We start from the raw sequence: 25,736 nt of genomic DNA, 5'->3' as shown, positions 1-25,736 counted from the left end.
ATCAAGAGATCTAGTTTTACAGAATGCAAAATAAGTGCGAGGATGTACCGCTTCGTATTTTCGTTCCTGTGAGACCGGACATTTAGGGTTAAAGTCACGGCATATTATCATCGTCACATCCACAACTGGAACATAAGTCCAACTTTGTTGCTCGTGGCTTTCAATTCTATTAATAGGACAATACCGTAATAAATAAAAGTTCGCCTATTTGCAAATCACATTGCTATATATCACACACATCATGATCACAGGTTAAAGCTTTTACAAGTTATCATTTACACCTAGTAAATCGACTAGCGCACCCTTATGTAGAATAAGAAATTGCCCACAAATAAGTAGATGATCCATGGGCGAAAGTAATATAATACATATCAAAAGTTTTTAAAGCTTATATTTGATTCTCGGCTCAGCTGACTTCCACATATTACTTACGTCAAAACCAAATTCTTAGCTGATATTAGCTTGCTACAAACCTTACTATAATATCTTATAACATCTGCAAGATCTCTAACAGCATAAGGAATATTTCCATAATTATTTTCACTCTTCAATAGATAAACAAAAAGATTAAAAGTTACTCTACCATCATCCCTAATAATAAAATACATACAAGAGCTCGACCAAATTTTAATATATTCATGAAAATATTCCCTAAAAGTGAACTAAACTCACAGAGCATTCGTTACTTGTTCGTTCAGGTAAAGGACGAAAAATACAAAGGTCATCGTTTCATATTTACTGATGATGCCAATTTGCACTTATAAACTTGGAGCAGGAGCAGGAGCAGCTACAGTCTACCCATAGTGTGTAGTATTCTGACGGCAGAACTATTTACAACCTATAAAGCACTAGATTTTATTCAAAAAGTACTTAAGTATTTCAGTTCGACGCAGCCCAAACACTCTTTAGATGAGGTCATTATTGATAAACTTAAATCATTGAAGAATAAATCTGTATCATTAATGTGGCCACCATCGCATACCTATAGAGGGTAATGAGCGTAAGGACTACCTCGCAGGAAGGAGGCAGGTATCATTAATGGTTTAATTTTTTTTATTTTTATATAAAGATCTAAATACTCATATTTTGGAATTTGTTCGAAGGCTCAACTAAGTATAATGGAATTTACTACCAACGGATGATAAAAGTAAACCAAGTTCATTACAGCATCAAAAGTCGTGGAATATCAGTTTTATAACGTCGATCAATAATGCATCCACTGTTAGATAGCCGCCGTTTTTACGACATGGGTCATTATCATCATAATAACGCTTTGAATTAATGAAAATCATCCATAATAATCTCACAAAAAGGAAAAAATATAATGTTTGCCTTAGCACTGCTAAATATCTAGATAAACATGTTAACTAGCATTGGAATAATCTCTAAAGGTACTGTATATAATAAATTGAGTTTTTATAAAGCACCAAACCCTCCCCATATGTTGTGTAAGGACATCAGTCTCTATACTCAGGTATAGAATCACAGCTTTGCAAGGATGGCATTAACAGATCGTTTTCTTTATAAAATCTGTATAAAAGTTAGACTAAATAGAAGATAAGAGAATCTCATTTACTTAAAATAAATAGCGAAACTAGAAAGTTATTACAAAAATTTCCGTAAATAGACGAGACAATAAAAATCTTTAATAAGCTAAATTGATGGCATATTACTTGAGATTATATTGTGCGATAGTCACGGTTTCGAATTATGTTCACAGCTTGCGTGTTTTTTTAACATCTATGCTACAATACGACAAGGAACTACCACACGTCAGTAACTAGGCCGGGTAACACACTAATGTATTTTCTATGATAATCAAATTATTGGTACATTTTGTACCAATGATAGCAGTTCAGAGGCCAACTTAAGCAGTCCAGAATCATAGTTGACAAAAAAGAAAAATCAAAATCTTTAAAAACTATATAAATTTTTCTCGATAGATATTTTAAATTATTCGCTATCGCCATTTTGTCCACTATATATCCATATAAATTAAAATACTATATAAAGAAAATAGTTTTTAATTTAAAACCATATTCTTTTGTTTGAATACATACCAAAAATAAAAAACTTAATAGTAAATAAAAAAGACTAAATAGTACCTACCATAACTTTCTTACAAAACATTTTTAATATGTATTTCTAAATAACAAAAATACCATGATAAAATACTGCTTCCGGTTAAACATTAAACATAAAAACAGATGATCGCAAGCAACAGCGTATCAGATATATAACGAAACTAAAACACTCTGTATCGACGTTTATGACAACTGGTTAAAAATGAACAAGTTATATATAAGAACTGTGTGGAAAGAAACTATTTACATATTCAAACAATGCCTAAAAAACTCATACATATATTCGTTACGTTCAAGTTCGTCAATTAATTCGTATACCCTATTGGTTATTGGATATACTTCTCTCTCATTAAAAACTGAAATTTGTAGGGCTGCATTCGAAATCATCTACAACAGATATTTCAATTCGTTATTTTAGTTAAAATGTTAGTTAATATTAATACTGATCCTATATATAAGGTTAGTTGGGAAAATAATATTAGGAAGAAAATATTAGAAAGAAATAAAAGGAAAGACTGACTTGTATGGTTATTACCAAAACTACTAATATATAAATAACACAATATTAATAATAATAAAATATAACGGTCTATAAAATATAAGGTTGAACTAATACTGAATCCACATATTAAACCAAAATTTAATGTTAAAATAAACATAGAAAAATGTCACAAAAAGATGGTAAGTTGAAAATAAACTTGAAAAAATATTTATATCTACAGAAAGCGAAGTTAAGTCTTGATTAAACATAAATGTAATCCATTACATTTTGCGACACTTATATAAAATACGACATATGTTTATCCAATCTGTGGACATAGGCAATCAAAATGTTTAATTATTATGGTATTGGTATTGCCTGCCGCTATTTGCAGACTCGTTTTAGAATCAGACAATATTTTCCTTCTCAGGTTATTCTAGTTAAAAAGAGACCAAATACTATCTGACAAGTTCGAGCACGTAAAGGAACAAGCCTGTCAAAGTCGCTCAGTTGTCAAACGGATGCAAAATTCTTGAAAGCAATAGTGATAAGAAGTTATAACTCTAACCTATAAACTATTGTGTCTGTATAATTAACTGTAGTTTTTAGATCTACTATAATGTTAAAATAAATTATATTTGATAACATTTTTGTTTCGTTATTTCAGATTAGAATTTTGGTATAGGTCAAAGACAAACTAAACTAAAACTCAGAGTTAATGTGGCAACATTGCATCGTTTTAATGTCATAAATAAAGATGACCTATGTTCACATCAACTTTGGATAGACTAATTTAATTAGGCATAATATAAAATTGCAAGGTTAATAGGAGTAATACAAAATATCAGAGAATGGAAAAAAATTTATTTGCTAAATTACAACACTAACTTTCTTTTCTTAGATCTGATAACCGTTTATTTAAACCCCTTACAGCCATCTAGATAAAATTTTAAGATATATTTAAGGAAAAAAATATTCACTTCTCATTTTGTTATTATAGCAATTCATGAATATAATGGTAAGAATCGTATTTGTTTTTCACATCTTGATAACACATCGATTTTGTAAATTTAATGATTTCCCTGAAATAGATAGCATTCAAACCTATTAAAGTTATGGGTTGTATTCTTTCTAATTATATCTCAGAATATGAAATTTCTTTTTTCAGTGTATTTATGATGTACCTACCAATTCAGTTAAATTTCTAAATGAACTGCTGTAAATATTAAAATATTTCAGTAGCTTTGGTTGTTGGAAAAATATTGAACTTTATTTTAGAAAGTTCACTATAATTATCGTTCTCATCGATAACAGTGATTGTTCTTGTTTCTTTTAATTTATTATTATTCCAGAAGTATTTCTCTTAATTTGAAGATTTTTTGATAACTGAAGGTAACCAAGATCTATTAGTTTTGACAAATATACTGTTAGTTATTGGAGGTGATATTTAAGAATAAAATACAATATACTGTTGATACACCATATACAATACGCGTTATATTTCAAGGTAAGGTATTTATTTCTCAAATATATATTATGTAATCCAAGTCCCCTTCACATATAGAATTGGGACAGAACAATATCTTATATTTTCTCCCACCATGTCTCTGGAAAGTTTAGTTGAAAATTTATGCTGAATAAGTATAGCTCATTCATCAACATTCTAAATAAATGGATAAAGAACCTCTTCAAAAGACAGTTTAAAATTCAAACAAATGTATAGTTTTATTTGAGCACATCATTCAAATTGGTCTCTAAATTTAAACGAAATTTAACGACTTCCATATTAATATAAAAACGAATAGGTATTTATTGTTGTTATCTAATAAACATTTGTTATTTCGACTAAAATACTATCAATCATCATATATTATAACATAAGTTCAAACAAATGAAAGCAAAAATAAGCAACAACACTTAAATAGTTCTATTCCTTAACACTCTAAACAAAAAGTATTTAAAATAAAACTTCTTTTAATTTAGAAATATCAAAAAATGTATCACTTAACCTTAACCTATGGAAAAATTAAAAAAACCGAAAATAATAATTTAACTCATAAGTAACACGGCGATATATTGCCTCGGATTTATTCTTTTTCATTGTCCATTACTGAAACAACTTTTAAATTTTTTTTCAGTATTTAAAATATCGAGACAGTAATCGGTGCATAAATAAAATGGCAATGATAATATTTAATACAGAATTTTTTTATCGCCCTGTTAGGATTATTTTAAAAATATGTCAGTCTATAATAATAACTAGAAAATATAATATAAAATATAATAACTAGAAAACATTTTCTTGGTTATAATGATTTAGTGCTATAGCACCACCTGTATTACAGATAAAAGCTCTTACTATCCTGATAATAAATATACTGAATCTATGTACAATATAAATGATATATAAAAATGTGTTGATAACCATTGGTTTTAAACATATTTTTCTGTTCATATAGCGACTAAAAGCTCAAAATTTAAACTCAGTATACTTTTACAGTAACAACAGATATATTTCCAGAAAAATTTGACTAGTGAATATTCTATACAGTAAAAACATTTAAAAAACAACTGAATATCTTAGAAAACAGTAAATACTTTACAATATAATGACTTAACAAATAAAATTCCAAATAATGATTTTGATTAAAAGAGTCATTTTCATTAAGAGAGCCAATATCATTTTATTTTTTGGTAAAACTGGCACTACCAATCGTTTTCCCGGATTTTACCCAACCAACAACTCATCGTTTTAAAAAAATGTTACATACAAACAAGACTAAAATCACTATTAATTGGAACGAAACTTACAAAAAATCACAATTGCTAATGAACTTTTAAATACTGTCGCATAACATTCATCTTTCAAGTCAGCAGTATTTCCTCGTGTTTTGTTTAGACACGAGAGAAATAATATGTAAGAAAAGTATGTTATATTTATGCGTTAGTAATTCGTGTTTCATGTTCTATATAACGAAAAACATTGAAAGAAATACGCACAAAATTTTCGAAATAAATTGGGCAAACATGAAACATTATCTGTAAAGACTAATCAAAGAAAATATCATAATCTGACCAATCAGACTCATCGGATTCGGTAAAGAATGAGACTAGATCCTCCAAATCGTCAGCCATAGACTGCCACGGAAAATCCCGATCATCTAAGAAGTCCCATAACAAGACCTAAAAAATAATAAGGCATTCTATACAATTCTAGTGCAATTCATACATGCCCTATTCTACTAACACCAAAAATAAGCTATGTAAACAAGTTGCATGTTAATTAATGAGCAATTATCCTTATGTGCTTCTGTTCTCTTGAGGTTTGGTTGTGTTTAATGCCGAAGAAAATGTTTTCTAAGCGATATTTACTTGAACTCACTGATATATTAAGACAGGTATTCTTCTAGATTCCAAGGGGTCTATTTAGAACTCCCTTCTAACCTTTAAAATAATAAAATATGTTACAACTTAAATTCATGAGGTTTAGTGTATCCCTTTGTTAAATTACTCAAAGCTTCAACAACTAACCCAGAGAGAAATTGTTATAGGAAGTTATAACATTTATTAATCCCAGGCTACTGCTTTGATTTGGAAAACATCGAAACCATCAGATCGGTTCACTAGTTTTAGCGTTTTTAACATTTTATGTGATAAACACATGATCTACAAAAAAATTAATCCCTACCAAGTCTCCGATAAATATTCTGATCAGGCAATATAACGATACATTTATTTATATTTTAATCAAATAAATGTTTAAATATACTTGATAAAGGAGAGGTGTCAAACCTCCTAGCGTTAATTAATAATTTTAAAATAAGATGTACAATATATTACTAAACCACAAATTCTCGTCTATTTTATCTGAATTATGTGGGATTAAACTAATTAGATCTCTATACACTATATCTTTGTGTAAATAAGTAAAGTGAATAATAATAAATGTGTTTCGCTTGAAAATTTAAAGCTCATACACTTTTTAAATAAACTCATATGCTGACTGATATCAGCCAGTCGTCATTACACGAAAATGTGTACATATTTTTTGTACACAAAGAAATTAGTTTTGTTTTCGACTATAAAGCTAAAACCATATTTTGTCAACCTGGTATCATTTAATATTTGAGCTTATTAAAAAAATGTCTAAAATGACTAAACATTTTCATATTTTTTATTAATAATTTACCCACATAAATTTTCAATATAATATATAATGCCCAAACTTATGGAAAATTTGGCTCAACATATATTTTTGATTCGATGCGTAACATTGTCTAACCCATAAAACACAAACACATTTTCAGAAAACTATTTACAATTACCATGAACTATTCTACAAGCTATAGCTACAATAATGATATATAATTTTACTGAATGTGAAATCTAAATTCGCACAAATAAATAATGTAGTAGTTTATAGGGCAATATTGTAGTTTTAAAATTGCATGAAAGTGTGAAGTGATGATTAGTATCAATTTTTATAATTAATGCCGCTGTTTCTTAAATTACAATATACTTGAAATGATCAAGGATAATACAGTCATTTAATTATTGTTAAAACACTATACAGAAATATCAAACATAACCCATCTTGGTGTTTTAAAAATTATAGCGATGATAATGAAAGGGTGACAAAACATTAACAAAATAAATTGTACACTTTGGCAACAAACATACAAACAGTACAACACAACATACAAGTAATATGTTAACCCATAATGTTAATAGCTCTGATGTAATGATAAAACATGCATATTTTTCAGCAAATTCTAACACATACCTGAAGAACATCCATTTCAGCGTCTCCATATCTGTGTCGTCTTTGGCGAGGGGGAGGGCCAACATCTACACTTCGCCCTTCTGAATCAGCATGCATGTAAAAACATTTATTTCCAAAAGGACATTTACCCAAGCCTTTTTTAAAATATTTACAGGCTTTATTGGCCAATGCCTTTTTATAGTCATTTATTAGCTTTTCCTTTTCTTCCTTTGTGTCAACCCAATACATACTTGGACAAACAAAGTCTGATGTTACTCTGCATTCCGGACATGCTCTAGAAAACAATCAAACTGTCATAATATAATTACATATTAGTATTGCTTATTATCTTCACCTATCTTAAAAAATACAAGTTATAATAGCACATATACCTGATTATTTTGTTTTCAAATTGGCGAGCCTGACGCCATTTTCTGATGCAACACAAACAAAAACAATGATTGCAGTTGGGTAATATACCAAAACGTTGTTCATTATTAGTCTTTTCCATGATTACTTCAAAGCAAACTCCACATGTCTTATCTTTAGAACGTTGAATAGCAAATGATAGTTCCATATTTTTTTCATGAGCTTTTAAACATTCCTGCATACAGATAAAACCACAATAATCTCAGGCTTGTATTTAGTGAATTAACTTACTTGACGATGTCTTTTTCTCTCTACCTCATTATATGGATGTAAAACAAATCTTTCACACATATCACAAAGCTCTCCATGCAAATTGTTACAGGTACTAAGACTTAAACAAATTCCCTCCCTTGATGCATATGGACAAAGCTTTCTATCTGCTTTTCTATCCATTATATTATCTGGATTTAAAACTTCTGCATAACTTTTTGGTTTGAATCGAGGTATAAATTCTGGAGCATCAGCCCAATTTCTATTATTAACTATAACTAAAGGGGGTGAAGCACATGCACCTTCTTCACAGTCATCATACAGCACTGTATTTTTATTTATCTTTGAATTTTCTCCATTATCGTCTGATTTCTCATCAGTGAGACAACTCAACGAGCAAGCTGCTTCAACACAATTCTGCATACTATAGATATCATTCTGCATTCTAAAAATATCTACTTATAAGAAAATACTATTAAATAACAGATTTTAATACTTACATATTTGTTGAGGCATTATCACTATCAGAATTTGGCACATCCTTAAAATGATCTGTTTCTCTTCTACTAGATGTTGAAGGATTGTTCTCACTAAAAAAAAAAAATCCATTTAAAAATGCGTTAAAATAAAAGGCGAATTGTCTGCGTTTTAATAAACCAAGCATTATAATAATAGACAATAGATCCATTGAATAAAAAACCATTAATGATAACTTATTAGCTAGCTATCACTGAGGAAATGTTTAAACTTACGTTGTTCTTAAGCCCATTTCTCTCACTGACAAATTTAAATGATTATTATCATTATCATTATCATGTAAAAATCGACATTTATCTTGATATTTGCATTTGCCTAATTGAAAAAAATAACAAGGTTTTTGGTTTTTCATTTCTATTAATTGACCCAAAATAAAATCTTCGCCTTTTACAAAACCTACTGCTTCAATTTCGTGCTGTGGTCTATGGCGATATTGACAATCTTTTTTGTTCGAACATCTATTGTAGTTATAATATCTAAAAAAGCAAGTAGCTATCAGTTATACTTAATAAAAACAACAAAAATGATTAAAGAGTGAAATTTTTTATTACCGTTTAAAATATTTTTACTATCGTCCAAACCGTAGTGAATATATTAATGCTGACTTATATAATGTTAGAAATAACGTATATTTAAGCATTATGGAACTATGAGTCTATCTTTTACTTACTCTAGACAGAACTTTTTAAAACATCGGACTTCGCTTTCCGCCATATTGCTATTTCACATCAGATGGTTACCAACCAGTACGTCGCACAGATTTTAGATTTATTTTCTCTAAAAACCTAGTAAAATAGAGGTCGTTCTATTTAGCCCGGAATAAATTTGACAACAAAAAATGACAGTATATCATTTTATTACTCTAACTCGATATGGTAGTTTTCTATGCGTCGTTTGTTCTTCCAACGCCGACATCTATTAATTTTATAGTATACTATCGTTGGTAAAAAGAGTACTGTGTATTATAATCGAATTACTTTAATAAAAAAAAACCTATGCGTACTATGCTTAAATACGAATAACCCATTTTACTGAGTGCTTGAGAAAAAAGTAATTTATATTAATTTAAACGAAATGGCATAGAAATAGCTGTACTTAATAACATTAAATTTAGACAGAAGTTTTATCAATAGATAGCGTTATATACATGTTACGCCACGCGACTGGTAATTCAGGTACTAGGCGCCGCTGGTAATCTAAAAAAAAATAAAAAATTTTTGCCTGAAACCGGGAAGGGGAATCCTGTTACGGATACCTGATCGGGGAGACCCGCAGGAGTAAGCGAGTTCGACTGGTTATGTGGAGACTGCCTCTGGGCTTCCCACTAAACCCCACCCTATCAGCTGATCCTATGACCCTAACTGATACTTCTTACTGTTAGTAAGGAGGGTGCCCGTAGCCGGTAACACCGTTAGGAGGAACAAGGGCTAGGCAAGGACATGGTGTCGTTATCACACCACGCAGCTTGCGGTACCTGAGTTAATCGCTCGCCGGAGTGTCGTCTGCGTAAAAAGCTACCTCCATTTGTGGTCCCCTAGGAATATCTGAATGAAAAATATTTAATAAAGCGGGTACCAAGGGGGAGCCTTGTGGAACACCTGCGTCGATGGTTTTGCGGCTAGAGAGAATATCTTTAATCTTCACTTGGAACGATCGTCCTGACAGAAATGATTTGATAAGAGCGGTTAGGTCATCGGGTAGACCTAATCGAATGTATTTCGCCACTAAGCTTTCGTGCCAAACTCTGTGAAAGGCTTTGGTTAGGTCCAAGAAGACTGTGAAAGTTCCTGTCTCCGCTGACGTCAGGGGGTATGACGTTTTGCGCTTTCCCCACGAGGATTTTAGAGAATCGCCAGAATGTTGGGGGGCCATCCAGCCTTTGGTCCGCTAGAAATGAGTTCGATTTCTCGAATCGCCAGGCTTTAATGGTTTCCTTCACTTACCGTTTTAGTTTGTTGGCCTCCCTTTTGTCTGTCGAGTTGAGGGTGGCACGGGCTTTACGATAGAGACAATTCTTGAGTCGTATCTGTGACTTGATGCTTTCAGGATCTGGCTCACTTTGAGAGTTTGAATAAGATGGAGCTTCAAATGATGAAATCTGACAGGCCGACTGGATGTCTCGAGTTAGCTTCGACACAGCACGTTCGAGTTGGTCAGTTCGATCAATCCTCGAGATTGAATCGGATTCGAGGAGAATTTCTTATATCTCTTCCAGTCGATTTTCTTCCTGGCATTGAAGTGAGGAATTTCGATTGCATAACAGCCCCTGAGAGTTAATATAATCGGACGATGGTCCAAGTGTAACTCGTCGAAAACTTGTACATCAGAAGCACGATTGATGTTCTGGGGAATAAAAAAGTGTAGAATGTTATATTCGATGTTTGGTGACGATACAATTGAAGGCAGAAGGTTGTGTTTGATTCCTTTTTTGATTAGGATAGCAGTTCCACCGCCGCGGGCAGGCACACGGTCATTCCTGTAAACCGTGTAGTTTAGAACAGAGAAACGATGAGAGGGTTTTAGGAGAGTCAGCTGGATAATTGCTATATCGATGCCTGAAGACGAAAGAAAGAGTTCTAGTTCCACTTTTTTATCGCGTAAGCTGTTGGCGTTCCGCGACATGATTTTTAGCACTTTGGAAGCAGCCATTTAGATGAGTAAACAAGTGTTGAAAGCTAGAACGATGTGTTGAAAGAACTGCAGGATTCGAAGCATCTGCCGCAGTGTAAAGGTAGTTGGAAGGCCCGCTGGTAGTGCAAGAGGTTGCATTGGGGCAGGGGCTGGGATATTGGCGGGACCCGGTTAGAGGGGGCCAGTTTTTGAGCTAACCTCCTGCCCCCCTGGTTGCTCCACGCAGAGTTTGTATTACCACAGGCTTGTCTGAATTGGATTGGTCTAGGATTCCTGGAGGCAGGTCGGCAGCTACAGCCTGTGTAATGAGCTGTGTAGGTCTCCACAATTGGTGAACTTGGGTGGGTCTTAGCGTACCTTGGTGCATAAACGGGTATCATGGTGATCGGCTCATATGACAAACCAGGGAGGCAAGTTGTGACTTGCATTTTAGGGTGTATGGCCACCAGAGGCGGACTGAAGTTGCTGAAGTGGGGCATGACATTGTCCCGTAAAATATACATTGTGCCAAAGGACGTTATTTGGAAACACATATTATATTTTAGAATGATGACCAAGAAGTGGCTAGAGTCAGTTCAGGCCCCAGAAACTAATTAGGGTAATGGATCTGTTTGTGGGACTAATTGTTTTTTTAAATATATTTTAAAGTCTCCTTTTACCAACTATGGGTTTACCAAGACTGGGCCTAAAGTTTAACGTGGGTTCCGAACCACGGTCCTCAGCATTAAGCCTACCGATTGGCGAGTGACCAACTTTAGAAAAATCATTACAGAAGACATCCGGTCTTACCCAGCCTGGTTACTGGCGTGACTTGGATCATTTTCCTTGTCGGATTTTACACTCTTGCCTAGAACATTTTTTTTCTTACTCTTCGCGAGTCCAAAATCTGCCCGATTGGCAATAAGTATTTCTTATGTCTATATACATGGCATGTAGAAAATCACTTCATTAAGCAATCTTCTATATAAAATATTATCTTAATTAGTTAGTCTTATTCTAAAGTCTACATATGTCCAGTAATCAGATCAGGTGGTGTTAAACATTTTAGTCTACGCACTTCACTATCACGTCGCATATTTAGCTGATTAGCGAGTACATTGGGATGCACTGACACTCTTTCGAAGTACTTCACACAAACACGTTGAATTACACTCGTTATAGTTGTTGTATCACTTTATTTGAAATATAGTACAGAGCATCAACAATGGCACCCAATACCTTATTTTGGAACTGTTGAATGATGGATATATTAGATTTGCTAGCGGTACCCCATAGTTGGATTCCATATGTCCAAATGGGCTTGAGTATAGACTCATACAGCAATACCTTGTTATCTAATGACAACTTGGATTTGCGCCCGATGAGCCAATACATTTGATATAATTTTAATCCCAGTTGTTTCCGTTTAGAGAGTATGTGCTTCTTCCAGGTTAGGCGTCGATGCCTAGAACATTCACAAATTTTAAACAATCGCAAATATAAATTTACGACCATGCCCCAGCAGGATTCGAACCCGCGGCTATCGCAACAGTAGGAGAACCGTCCCATCGCCTTTACCACGGCGCCACCAAGCCGGCTGGGACTAATTGTGATAATTTTACATTTTCACCGGCACAACATAACCCTTTAGATTTACTCCTGTACTTTAATGCCTTGCAATGTTGAACACGTATTGCAAGCAATTATACGACTCTACGAAAAAAATTTCGTTCTTTGTCCTAAAGTTTATTTTATGATTTTCCGCTTACTTATGAAGAAAAACGAAAAAAAAATACCTTCTTTTGGTATGAAGTTTGGTTTTGTAATAGTTATACTAATAATACTTATATTTAAATTTTTTATAAATTTTAATTATTTTTAATAATTTTTTTAAAAATGTATTTCAATGTAAAAGTCTCCTTTTACAAAACTATAGGTTTATCTGTGTGACCGTTATTTATTGAAGTAATATAAAAATATACATACATACACAAATGATAAAACGGATGGCAGCGGTGTTACCTGGAGAGGAGGCTTGGGCAGTCGATGGTGGCACGTTTAAACCAAACAACGGTCGAGTACTGAATGACCGCAATACCCTTCAATAACATCCCAGATAAACGTCTCGGGGTTGCCGCCAGCTATTCGTTATCGGGTTATAGTTGGCGCTGCTAGCACCCCGCTCGTGTTCAACATCTGGGATTATATTTCTGGGTATTTTGTAGACCGTTATTCCACGATGTAAAATTCGACATGCCTCAAGATCGCTACGGTACTAAACGTATCTAATAAATATGTTACAAAAAAATTACAAATAGACAATGAATAAAAATAGCTCAGGTTAAGTGGTCAATAGAAAAAATGAGCCATATATTCTGAAAGAAAATGATGAAAATGACATTTTAACATTCCATCTTCTTTGATAACGCTCTTTTATCTGTTTTATATCATAGTGAAAGCGTTCATCTTGTTCGATATTCACCATTTCAAGATTAGGGGGAAAATCGAAATGGGAATACAAGAAATGTATTTTTAAACAGATTCTGCACCTCATCGTTTTAATTTTTTTTAATAAGAATGCCTAAAATCCATGAATTACGTTCTTGGCTATCTCTAACCAAGCCGCAAAATCGCGGTAAGATTTTCATCGAATTCATTGTTTTTTATAAGTTTTCTTATTTGTTGCCCAACAAAAATGCTTTCTTTAATTTAGAATCGCTTAATTTAGATAAATCAGTTTTCAAGTACAAAAATCCTTTACCATTTTTATCCATGGATTTGACCAAATTTTTCATTATAAAATTACAACCATGTTTTATATGTAAGGGTCGAAGAATCACATTTTCTTGTGGAATAAGTGGTTCATATCTAACGTTTGATTTAGCACAAAGTCAGTTCTTTTTGGTCAACCTTCAACTTCATAGTGGTCTTTCATGTCTCTACTGTCTCCAAATGGAGAAAACAACAATTATTTGTCAAACCTCCCTGTAGTTCAAGCAATATAGCAACAACTTTGAAATCAGCACATACTTTTCAGTTGCATTCTTTGTATTTGATTAAGTATAAAATTAGTTTCATATTTTAATTCGTTTATTTTAAAATCACTGAATTTGCAATAGATATGGAATGATATCGGCTACCATTGTAGAGTCAAACAGCTTTTAAGCGTAAATATGATTTACACTATTACTAAGGAAAGTAACGTGTTGGACAACTATATCAATAGACAATGTTTTTAACAATAGAATAAGAAAATCAAAACACGTAATATTATTTACGTTTGAGAAATTCTATCACATGGTGTAATAAAAGTAAAGAATAATCTCGCGCAGTGCATTTGTGATTAAATAACAACAAATGTGAAATACAATTACAAGTATGCTTTACTGAAAATATTCAAAACATATTTCAACTCTATTCATAATAAATGTTTACTCCACTGCCATTAGAATATGATTCGAAATTACTGTTAACATATAGTTATATTATATTTAACATATATGCCATTATTTTTCACTTGATTTTCAAGTTATCGAATTGATCTATATAACAAAAAAACCTACATTTGTATGAAATCTTCAATGTTTAATATATTATAACAGGCCAATCGAAAAGTCCCCGGCCAACATATTTTTTTGGCAAAATTAGTTTTTTTTTATTCAACATAATTCCCTTCAAGGGTGATACACTGATTATAGCGACCCTCCAACTTTTCGATACCATTTTTGTAGTACGATTTGTCCTTTGCTTCAATATAGGTCTCAGTTTTGTCACATAATATATATAACTCACTCATATAATATTTTATAAATTTTATAATTTAAAACACACAAATGTTCTTTGAAACTCGTTAATTTTATATTATGTAAGTATGATTCGAAAGTATGAAAAACAGTTATGTCATTTATTTGTATTAGGGGCATATATCAATCCTACTTTTCAATATTTCTCTCGTAATATTATTGATCATTCCATTTATGTTCTTCTTTAAAACCTGCAATAATCTTTATTATGTTGTTATTATTTGTTGTTAATCAATCTTTACATATATTTTCTATTTTTAAATAGGAGTTGTTTATTAACATTTAATTTTAATGAGTAATAAAATATTTTGCAGGTAACTAACTGGTCAATTTAAAAGTCCCCGACCTACCATAGTAAAACACATTTTTTTGGCAAAATAATTTTTTTTTATTCAACATAATTCGCTTCAATGGTGATACACTGATTATAGCGACGCTTCAACTTTTCGATACCATTTTTGTAGTACGATTTGTCTTTTGCTTCAATATAGGTCTCAGTTTTGTCACATAATATATATAACTCACTCATATAATATTTTATAAATTTTATAAATTAAAACACACAAATGTTCTTTGAAACTCGTTAATTTTATATTATGTAAGTATGATTCCAAGGTATGAAAAACAGATATGTCATTTATTTGTATTAGGGGCATATATCAATCCTACTTTTCAATATTTCTCTCGTAATATTATTGATCATTCCATTTATGTTCTTCTTTAGAACCTGCAATAATCTTTATTATGTGGTTATTATTTATTGTTAAGCAATCTTTACATATATTTTCTATTTTTAAATAGGAGTTGTTTATTAACATTTAATTTTAATGAGTAATGAAATATTTTGCAGGTAACTAACTGGTCAATTTAAAAGTCCCCGACCTACCATAGTAAAACACATTTTTTTGGCAAAATAATTTTTTTTTATTCAACATAATTCCCTTCAATGGTGATACACTGATTATAGCGACCCTCCAACTTTTCGATACCATTTTTGTAGTACGATTTGTCCTTTGCTTCAATATAGCCCACAGCCACCCGACTGTTGCGTTTTCCCACGCTTTGGAGCGGGTTCATGGTGTGCAGTCCACTCAGATAACTGTCGATTGGACTTCATAGTGAAATGATGGAACCACGCTTCATCTATTGTCACATATCGACGCAAAAACTCGGGTTTATTACGCTTGATCGTCTTCAAACACTGCTCCGAATCATCAACTCGTCGTTGTTTTTGGTCAAAAGTGAGCTCGCGCGGCACCCACTTTGCACAGAGCGTTCTCATAACCAAATATTCGTGAATGATATGATGTAGTTGCATGTAATATGATGTTTAGAGTATCCGCTATTTCATTTAATTTCAATTTGCGGTCATTCAAAATCATTTTGTGGATTTTTTAAATGTTTTTGTCGGTAACAACTTCTTTTGGGCGTCCACTGCGTTCACTGTCTTCGGTCCTCATTTCACCACGTCTAAACTTAGCATATCAATCCTTGATGGTTGATTTTTTTTGGACACTATTGAGAAACTCGGCATCAAGCCAAGTTTTTGCTTCAACTGTATTTTTTCCCTTCAAAAAGCAATATTTTGTCAACACGCGAAATTCCTTTTTATCCATTTTTTTCACAATAATAAAAGTTGCTTCACTCAAAATAATATAATTCACAAACTAATGATCCGACAGCTGTCAAACTTATACATGCATCTTTTGAAACTTAAGGCTAACTAAAAAACATATGGATTTAATTCTACTAGCGCCATATATGTGTCAGGCCGGGGACTTTTCAATTAAATTGTTATATTCTAATCGCAGTTTGATAGTGGTGACCAATAGTTTCAGTCAATATTCAACATTTTTAATTACTAAATACATTTCCAAACGAACCCATAAATATTTAGACAACGAAAAAAAATGTCGATCCACTGTGACAGTGATACTATGGATGACAGTGGTAGTGACACTTTGTATGGAAAAATTAAATTGTCATTTTCCTCGCAATTTCTCTATAATATTTCACCATATTTTCGTCGCACCATATTGAGTCCATTTCCTGGACTTGCACAATAGGCGATATACAGACGATATATAGATAAGATTACGACGTAATTCGGAGTTATAAATAAATAACCGACTTCCGCTTTGTTAATAATTAAAACAATACATTTTGTTTATCTAGTTTTATTTTAATTTAGTACGAGTATGTCTTTATACTGATATGACAGCGAAACAAACCTATTTTATATTGGGAGTAATACTGATAAAGCGGAACACCCAATTCTGTTAAATTCTAATATTCAACAAGCAGCAAAAGATATAACATATAAATCAAATTTAAGTCCTTGTTTGAAAATCTATTGCCTTCATTTAGAAAACTATACCTTCGTTATTTTCGCGTGGGTATTTTTCACAGACCCGAATTTATTGGAATTTGGAGAATTTGGATTAAGGAAATTAATGCTGTAGCTAAAGCTTGAAGCGTGGGATTTGTTAGATTATTCGTTGTGGAGGTCCAAAAATAGTACATTTTTATAGAAAGCACAATTAAATGGCGTTAATAAAAATACCTTTGAGACGTGTTTGTCAATTTATATGTGGGATTTTGAGAGTTTTTCTTTGCTTAAAGCATCGCTTATATTTTCGTGGAATAAAATGGAATTTATTACGATCATTAAATTGATTTGGAATCTAAACATTATTATGATAATACTTTTTTATTATTACTCTGTGTGGTTCAACAATTTGCTCAGTGGGCAATAGGCATTTTTTATGATTATATTATATGATATGTAGAAAATCCCTTAATTAAGTGATCTTCCATATAAAATATTATCTTAATTAGTTAACCTTATCCTAAATGTTATTCTGAGTTCATATATGTCCTATAACTACGTCGGATGATGATAAACGTTTTAATCTACACATTTCACTATCACGTCGCGCATTTAGTTGATTAGCGCGTACATTCGAGTGTATTAATGATCTTTTACACTACACTATTTTTATTTACTATATTAAGACCCCATAGTTGGATTTCATATGACTAAATGGGCCTAAATATTGATTCGTATAACAATACCTTATTATCGAATGATAACTAGGATTTGCGTCCGATAAACCAATATATTTGATAGAGTTTAAGGCCGAGTCGTTATCGTTTAGCAAGTATGTAGTTCTTCCAGGTTAGATATCGGTCTATTGTGCTACTATTGGGAGGATACGTTACTCATCAGTCATCTCCGGATTTGACGCATGCGCATATTGAGCTCTATTTAATTTTAAAACAGAGAATAATCCGACTTTGGCGCATGCGTACCTACAGCATTATTTACTTACATTTTTTTATCGTGATTATTAGATTTAATGTCGAATATATATAAATTTACCTGCTTATATATATATATATATATATATATATATATATATATATACACATATATATATATATATATATATATGTCCAGCCATTCTATTTTTATAAAAACATCATATTACACATTATTTTTTATAATAAAATGTACACAAATTTGATAAATGCTTGATTTAATGTTGAAACTATATATAAGTCGGTAAATAAATATTGAACATTTTTTTTACATATTTTATTCTCCTTTTACCAACTTTAACAACTTTGAATGTTACAATTATGAACACTGTACTGTGTACTAATTATGTAATTATTTACTGTGTGGTATTAAATCAAGTCAGTGGGAACAACACAAGATTATATGATAAAATGTTATTATTTTTTTTTATATATTTTACAGTCTCCTAATTACCAACTATGGGTTTATCTGGACTGGACCTACTATTTAACGTGGGCTCCGAACCACGGTCTTCGGTATTAAGCCTACCGACTGGCGAGTGACCAACTTAGAAGACATAACTCATCCCAGAAGACATCCCGTCTGACCCAGCCTGGTTACTGGCGTGACTGGGATCATTTTCCTTGTCGGATTTTACACTATTGCTTAGGACAATCACAAATATTATTATTTTATTTAAAAAAATATTTAATAAAATGAAATAATAAAAATAATTTATATATGCCTTTCTATTTTTATAAAAACATCATATTTAAATTAATTTACATAGTTGAACAATTAACAAGAACTCCAAGAACCATATAAATAATGTTTACCATAAAAAAGACCAAAATCGTTTAGATCAAACCCAGCCAATATAGTTAAAACCAAATGAAAAAGCCACCACTATATATGAAAGCAGTGAAATTCTCCTAAATATCTCCAAATATGATCAACTATGATCGCTACTATTCTTGATCCACAAATCCCATTAACGAATTGACTACCTCGAGCTTTCGATTAACGTATTGTAAATTTACTAGCCTAAAATGAATGGATTGTCGTACTTTTAAGCTGAAAGAAATCTCAGTCAATATATCATTATTTTTACAAAACGATAATTTAATTAGTTATACTCTTATATAATAATGTATTATATTTTCCTTGTCATTAGATCATTACGGTGTCGTTGATAGTTTTATATTTTGTTTATTTATTTCAGGTCTATTTTTATTAGCAAATTTAATTATTTCATAGTATCACTGTACACTGTTCTTACATCTTAGCAAAATGCTGTTTAATTTCTTATTCTCTGAATTTAACATTTTACGATTTTCACTCTCAACAGATTCTAGCTACATCTTAGCTATAAAATAAAACTTAAATCATCACTTACGTTTAAAATAAATGTCTACTATTAGTTATTACTATAATATATTATAATTATTACCAGTTACTCCAATTTTTGCTACTATTTTTGATTGACAAACCTCATTAATGATTTCCTTTTCCTTCCAACCCAACAAGAATCACTTTTTTCTCTGTTCTTGTTTTGTCATGTTGATACCTTTTCGATGTTGTTGAAAATGATATGTTATAAATAATAATGGCATCTAACATTCCCACTATAAATAAAATTGATGCAATTTGGATTTTATTACTTTTAAAAATATAACCTTATATTCTGCCCTTACCTATTCCATATTTTGAAACCAATGTATGTTAAACCACCAAGAATAACACAACAATTTAATTATTGTTACTATAGAATTATTAATGTAACACAAGATCTAAATATCCTAGATTCCTATCCTAGATAGAAAAGTTTTGCGAAAATTGCGGAAATGATGGTTAGGAAACGGTAAATGACGTCAATGTTTCGTAACGATTGGTGTATGATTTAACAAGACGAATTTTGACATTTTGTGTAGTTATTTCTCGTAAAATATTAATATTCTCACTTTTAGTTTAAAATTGCATTTTAGATAATCTCACTATAATATATTATTATTAAAAATCACTATTTTTGTGATTCTTTATTGGTCATCTAGTCTGAGAGTCATAGAGCCATCAAAGTTCTGTTGGCTACGCCACTTACAAATTTATATTAAATATGAAATTTCCTATTAAATATTGTATGTTAAAAGTTATATTCAAAATATATTATTATTATATTTTCCTTAAAATTAGTTCAGATTCAGGTTTAAATTCGTACAGCATACTACAAGGGCAAACATATTTTCTCATATAGCATCATTACTGAAGTATTTTTCTTTTCTTAATGATTCGAAATATCGGGAAAATACAAGAACGGATTCAGGATAAACAAGGAAAATATTAATTGGATCGGTAATTGGAATTGATTTTTGAAATATTTGTTATTTACTGTGGTACACAAAGCACAGCCTGCATTTCTAACCGTCGGTTTAATTAAATTTCCAACTTGGATTCTTCTCTGATATCTGAAAAAATACGTTTACCAGAATTCAGAAAAATATGACGAAAATTTTCGAAAGATCTTTTCTTTTACGTTAAGCCAAGCAAAATAATATTTAAATAAATTCGTGTTATTAGTGTCTTGATATACACAATATACTATGTATCTATATAACACAATATTGATGGCATATAAATATATTTCTAGATGTTTAGCAAATACTTCCGCTTTTTGTTGATTGATCTGTGCCCAATTGTCACTACATAATAACGATATAGACTATATAGACATAATCGTTACCTTGTCATCTGCTATGTTTCACAGATAATTTTTTTTTAATTTCCAGTATTTCCCTTTTCAACTTTTGGATTATAATGTTTAATATACTTTTAGCTTCAGCTGTTCAATTTTGTTGTCATTTTTTCGTAATATTGTTTTTCAGCAATCATTTTCTTCACTTCTTTCAGATAATTAATTTATTTAATTGTCCTGTTAATTTCTGGAATATAATTAAAGTATTAATAAGTAGCTTGTTGGATTTTTACAACGAATTATTAATTTTTCTGCTTCGTCTGTTCTCTTGTTTGTTAACATGACATGTAACTACATATTAGCTCAGCAGCTGTTTTATGAAGTTCATTGCATATAGTTGTTGTCATTCTAGATCCCCATCTTCTAATTTTCTTGAAATTTGGTGTGAGCTTTCTCTATACGTTCTAATGTCGTTTCTAAGTAAAACTATAAAAAAATTGATTTTTACTGCTTTTAAAAATTCAGAACTATAAACATTGTTTAAAAATGTCCCTTTTTGTAGGAAATGTTGTACGATACTTCTTTATATTATGAAGTTTCTTTTATTCATTTAGGCTTATAGCTTTTTGGTATTTTAATTTTTCAATATTTTAATTTTTTTTATGCCTTCTTTTTTTGTTTTTTTTTATTTTACTTGAGAAGTACTTAAGATTCATGCCTTGAAACTGAATATCTCCGTGACAAATTGGTATCCATCGTGGCTTCTCACTGTGGCCTGTACCCGAGTTTTCAAGGCTCTACCGCATAGATCCGGCTGAATTTGAGGGATGGCCTAGGTGATGTCGACTCTAACTATATAAGAAAAATTCAAATCTTACAATTTCGGTGGCCAATACTCTCAGATTGTTCATACATGTTATGGTGTAAGTAGTTGCTGCATAATTTATTTTGATATCTGTTTTTATTTATTTAATGTGTTAATTGTTTTATTAAATATAATTTTTATTTTACACTCTGGGTCTAATTAGTCCTACACTTTTTATAAAGATTACAGAAAATAGATCGATTAATGGATACATATATACATACACTTATCTCTTGTTCAAATAATGGGAAAACATAGTAAATATTAATGGACAATAGTTTAATATGTTTTCTTCAGTTCCATTTTAAATACAACAACTTTTTATTTAAAAGCAATCCTTAATTCAATCCAACATCGGCTAATTATTGAAAGTTGAATTTGATAATCTGAAAGAGAAAGTTGCGTAACAGCAATTATAAATTATTTTTTAATTAACACCCTGTTATTTTTAAAAAGTTGTTGTGAACGATAAAATTTCTAACCGATAATTAGAAAATTGATGTAATGCGTAACTGACTGATGAGTCTCGTGGATTATCGATTATCATTTCGAGAGTCAGTCTACTGGAAAATGTAGTAAACCGTGTAATATTCGCCGATATTGGAGATCTAGGTCTTTCCAGCGATTTTCTATAAATATGGAGAATATTCCGATGGCTTTAAGAAGAATATTGATGAGTCGCTAGTCTGAAAAAGTCTTTATGGTTATATTGCCACGGATACGGCTTATAAAATGTTCGCGAATTGGTTTGCTTCAATTCGTTCCTTATGCGACGAGGAATATTTAGGGAACATATTTAAGTTTATTTATTGAAAACGCTTGGATATATTGTTTATATTTCTTAATTTTGAAGTTTGTTTTGAAAAAAAAACTTTATAATTGAGTATAATCGCCTTAATATAACTTTTAATTTAAATAAAAATTAATCCTAAAACGAAAAATGAAATTAGGGAATAACGAGAAAACTCTTGCAAAGTTTCTATTAATTTTTAAATGTCTTCAACATTTTTAAAAATCTTTTTGTTTATTGAAATTTTATCTTTGATTAATAGGAAAAGTTTTTAAACTAAATTTATTATATTAATAAATTCTTCAATAATTTCCTGGAGCATCACCTATTTGTTAAGAGTAGAAAAATTCCGCGTCATATTAATATTTCATTTCAAATTTAATCAATAAGATTAATTATTTATTATACTAGTACATTTACATTAGTTAGTATAAAATTACAGTAAACTCCAATTATTACTTGAACTTTTTGGAGCAGTTAGATGTAGAAATTAGCGAAGAAAGATCTGGTTTACAGAAGAAAAATAAATTTTTCATTGAGACAATTTTCATTCATTTCATTGAGTTATACCGATGTGTATATACCGATGTTATATAATCAGTGAATTAAAGTACGAATCGTTTCAACATCGCCTTATTATTATTAAGACTTAACACCTTCCGACTTTGGTCTCTTCTCGCGACAACTCTATCTTCATCAAACGAAGAGGTAATATCTGTTGTAGAGAGATATTCTATCTGACTTTTATAGGTCATATATAAATTGGAATGTCAAGTCAATTTTTATCACTTTAAATCGGTTTGATAATTTCCTTTTTCGGAAATATCGATTGCTCGAACTCCAAACTTATTGAAAACCCTGATGTATATATAATTTAATAAAATATTTTGAACAAAAAAAAAACTTAAGCGACTTCAAAAAATAAATAAGAAACTTACTAAAAATAATCAAGCTTAGATTTTTTTACGCAAAAAAACGTTTTAAAATAAAACATGTGTATAATAATCGTTGTAATAACTAAATAAAAATAAACAAAATCCTTATTTAACCTAACTATTACAAGTATTTTATATTCTATATATACACAATTTAGCTTAATACCTTCCTAAACCTATTTATCTATTTACAATATTATTTTAACTACTACCAATTAGATTTGTTTTGTTCCTAATTTAATTTTTTTATATGTCACAAAACAGTAAATGACAAACAGTATATTCGTTACTGCATTCTATAAGATAATAATAGGGAAAATTGCTTCTAAAGTACAGGAATCAATTTGTGGTATTCTTGGTATCGAGATAATTTATTATGAAAAATAAAACTATTGGTATAAACATTTTAGAAGTGTGGTTTTGATCTAAATGACAGCTCCTTGGATTCTATAAGATATGGAATTTTCTGCCCGTGGAAACTCAGGCATCATTTTTAAGAGTTTGTACCAAAAAGAAATATTTCAAAAATTGGTGGGTCCGTCTATATCAACGTTTGAATGTGCGATTTTAGTGATCACCTGACAACAAAAAGAGCTTTAGTCTTTCTCTCTAGTATTAGATGTTGTTCTGCTCGTTCGTTCAAATACACAGGGAGAAAAATGTATGAAAAACATTATAAATGTAAATGATGTCACCGGAAATAATCTAATGTATCAATTCAATACCTTTTGTAGTTTTCTGCTTAACTTTTAGACGCAGACACATTCAGAGATCGGACGGTTTAGTACAGAGCTTGAAAGCTTGGGTAATATGAAAGGAGAAGCGATGAGGAAGCCAAAATCAACGAAATGCTGATGTATTTCAATATTAATGTCGCATTTTGTCAAGTGACATTCTTCAATCCCCCTTACAATGGCTCTCAGTCCAGGACTATCAGAAGTATAAAATTGATGGAGTTTAAGATACAATAAAACCGCAATTATAATTTAAAAAAAAGATCAAACGCCATCTCTTACAATCCTTTTCTGCCATACATTTCCTACGAATCACCTATACCAGTACTGGAAGTGCTTAAGCATAATTTCAGTTCAGTCCAGAGTTTAAATCTCTCTTTCCATGTTCAATCTCAGAAATCACCAACAACGACAACGCAGCATTAAGTAAAGAGCTCGCTCTGCCCAAAACATGAGAGCATTTGAGAGTAGATCCGATCGAAAAATTGACTCTGCAGAGGAACTTGCTCCATCCTCGATCCAGATGACAAAAGAGAGGCAAATAGAGCGTGCAGGGAAGGATGGATCATCATTTCGATTTGGCAAACTGAGCTCCAAAAGGGCACTGAAACCCTACGGAAAATGCTCTCACTAAGCAGATAGTCGAATTGGACAAAACAGTCATTCAATACATTCCCTACACCTGAAAACAAGCATATTTCTAAAAAAATGAGCTAAATCATCGCTTATAGATTTTAGATCTATCAGTCTGCTACAGATTTATCGCTCTACAAGTTTGCTGAGTGAGTGATTCTCCATGCTTTCGTCCATTTTAGCAAGGCAAACTACATTAATCAGGACGAAGAGTTTTAGTTCAAAATTAATCATTCCCCAGTTCGTCAAACCAATGTTTTCATAGTAAAGGCTCATAACGCCTTGAACAAATGATTTGATAAGGTTTGGTACCATGATATAATCCATGATAAAAGTCAACTGTGATTAAGAAGTGGAGCACGAGAAATGTGTTTAAATATCAAGCTCTTCCAAGGTTCCTACTGGTTCCCGTCCTCTTTAAGAAGGGTTTGTCCTAAGAAACCTAAGAAAGTGGACAATATTGATTTATCTATGAAATTTAGTAACCTGGATTAGATCCAGGACAGGCTGTAAGAATAACTTGACGACATGGTCCAGTGTTTGAAATTTTGGAGGACTTGCGAGACTAGCCATCCAGATTTCTACTAGTTTTAGGCGAAAAAATGTACTCTTTGCAGAGAGGTGGAGTGATTCAAAAGAGGATGAATGTGAACTAAAAGGAACAGTTACCAAGTTCGATCATTTGGGCTTCAAGCTTTAGGAATTGATTTATAAAACAGTGTTGCTTCTAAGATTAATTACGAGATTGCGTTGTTTGAGAATAAGGAACAACTCAAAACTTGAAATCTTTCAATTTTTGATAGCAATCATGATTTTACTGGTTCACGGAGTTTTGCATTTTAAGGTAAATATGATAAACTCATGAACAATAAA

General features: G+C 31.2%; 1 protein-coding gene across 7 annotated transcripts; it reads right to left on the bottom strand.

Annotated features, from left to right (window-relative positions):
• Positions 1 to 2,224: 2,224 nt before the first annotated feature.
• Positions 2,225 to 9,367, bottom strand: LOC143196926 (putative E3 ubiquitin-protein ligase makorin-1). Of its 7 annotated transcripts, none has more exons than XM_076404886.1 (7): positions 9,174 to 9,346; positions 8,719 to 8,979; positions 8,467 to 8,556; positions 7,988 to 8,411; positions 7,720 to 7,931; positions 7,349 to 7,622; positions 2,225 to 2,471 (listed from the first exon to the last, which is right to left on the bottom strand). In XM_076404886.1, exons 1-7 carry the CDS (start codon positions 9,215 to 9,217, stop codon positions 2,328 to 2,330), a joined length of 1,449 nt encoding a protein of 482 aa, XP_076261001.1. In that variant the 5' UTR covers positions 9,218 to 9,346; the 3' UTR covers positions 2,225 to 2,327. The 7 variants fall into 7 exon arrangements, with proteins under 7 accessions (XP_076261001.1, XP_076261005.1, XP_076261004.1 ...); XM_076404889.1 differs by having other exon boundaries at positions 2,228 to 2,471; positions 9,055 to 9,260; XM_076404887.1 differs by lacking the exon at positions 2,225 to 2,471 and adding an exon at positions 4,265 to 5,748.
• Positions 9,368 to 25,736: the final 16,369 nt, after the last annotated feature.

The sequence above is a fragment of the Rhynchophorus ferrugineus genome, unplaced genomic scaffold (genome assembly GCF_030347505.1).
Source record: "Rhynchophorus ferrugineus isolate W39M unplaced genomic scaffold, kcgeb_rfMv2 rfM5, whole genome shotgun sequence".
NCBI lineage: Eukaryota > Metazoa > Arthropoda > Insecta > Coleoptera > Curculionidae > Rhynchophorus > Rhynchophorus ferrugineus.
Note: the sequence above shows the minus strand (reverse complement) of the source record. Positions and strands in the feature narration are given on the sequence as shown.